The sequence below is a fragment of the Plasmodium inui genome (genome assembly GCF_000524495.1).
Source record: "Plasmodium inui San Antonio 1 unplaced genomic scaffold supercont1.71, whole genome shotgun sequence".
In the NCBI taxonomy this organism is placed as follows: domain Eukaryota; phylum Apicomplexa; class Aconoidasida; order Haemosporida; family Plasmodiidae; genus Plasmodium; species Plasmodium inui.
The window spans coordinates 57,626-58,570 of record NW_008481905.1 but is presented as its reverse complement, the minus strand read 5'-3'; the positions used below and the strand labels follow the sequence as shown (position 1 = coordinate 58,570).

Below are 945 nucleotides of genomic sequence, written 5' to 3'. Positions count from 1 at the left end.
ATGCAGAAAGTAAAACAAAGTTATGCATCAAAAAAGGAGCCGTCCGAAGCAGAGATTGATTCTATAGATGATATCATAAGTAGGAACGATTCATCAAAGAAGCAGCAAGCATCCGAACAAGTGCATGTAGAAGGACCTAATGATGTCCAAGAAGGATTTGTTCATATGAAGAACCGTGAAACAGTATTAAGAGATGGTCTCTTTAAGGAGGAATACACGTCTTATCAACCTATATTGCAGGTCAAAGATGATTTTAGTGAAGAAAGTGACAAGTTACACCACGCAAAATTCGAAGTGGCAGGTAGTTCTATGGAGACCAATGACAAACTTGGCAGAGACGAATTGTTTGGAAAAGATATATCAGGAGATTCGATTGATCTACTGAACAAAGAAGAATTGATGAGAGGGGAGCATCTAATTAACAGAATATATGTAACGTGCTCTAAGAGTCTATATAGGAAAATTCAGTACATAAATGAATGCGGTTTATTGAACAGCTATAGAAAGGAAGCAGAACCTGAGGATGACAATGGTGTGTATATAACAGAGGACAATAGAATATTTAAGAAGATTAATAACCTAAGTGCGGATGGGTTTACACCCGATGAAGATGCGTCAGCGATAGTTGATGAATATGCCAAGAACTTATATTTAAGGTGCCAAAATAGTCTATTTAATAGAATTCACCATGGGGGAGAAGGGGATTTAGAAAATATAAAGGAATTATTGAAAAGAAGACAAAAAGAAGAACCAAGGGAACCTGTAGAGGAAAACATATTACCACAGGAAAGGAAGCACACCATATATATATACTTGCATGAAAAAGACAAAGATAAAGATCCAGATAAGGATAAAAATGATTGGGTTATATATAAACGCATTGAAGATCGCAAAGTAAAGGTTGAATTACTAGAAGATGTGCAGACAATGAATAAGCTTGATGTA

At 35.8% G+C, this 945-nt stretch overlaps 1 protein-coding gene across 1 annotated transcript in view; it reads left to right on the top strand.

Annotated features, from left to right (window-relative positions):
* Positions 1–945, top strand: part of C922_05432 (hypothetical protein) — a gene marked incomplete at both ends in the record, with an annotated part of 2,419 nt that continues 1,474 nt past the window's right edge. The window contains one exon of the mRNA XM_008821003.1: positions 1–942. Within this exon, the coding sequence (XP_008819225.1) occupies positions 1–942 (942 nt within the window). The remainder of the gene's footprint in view (positions 943–945) is intronic.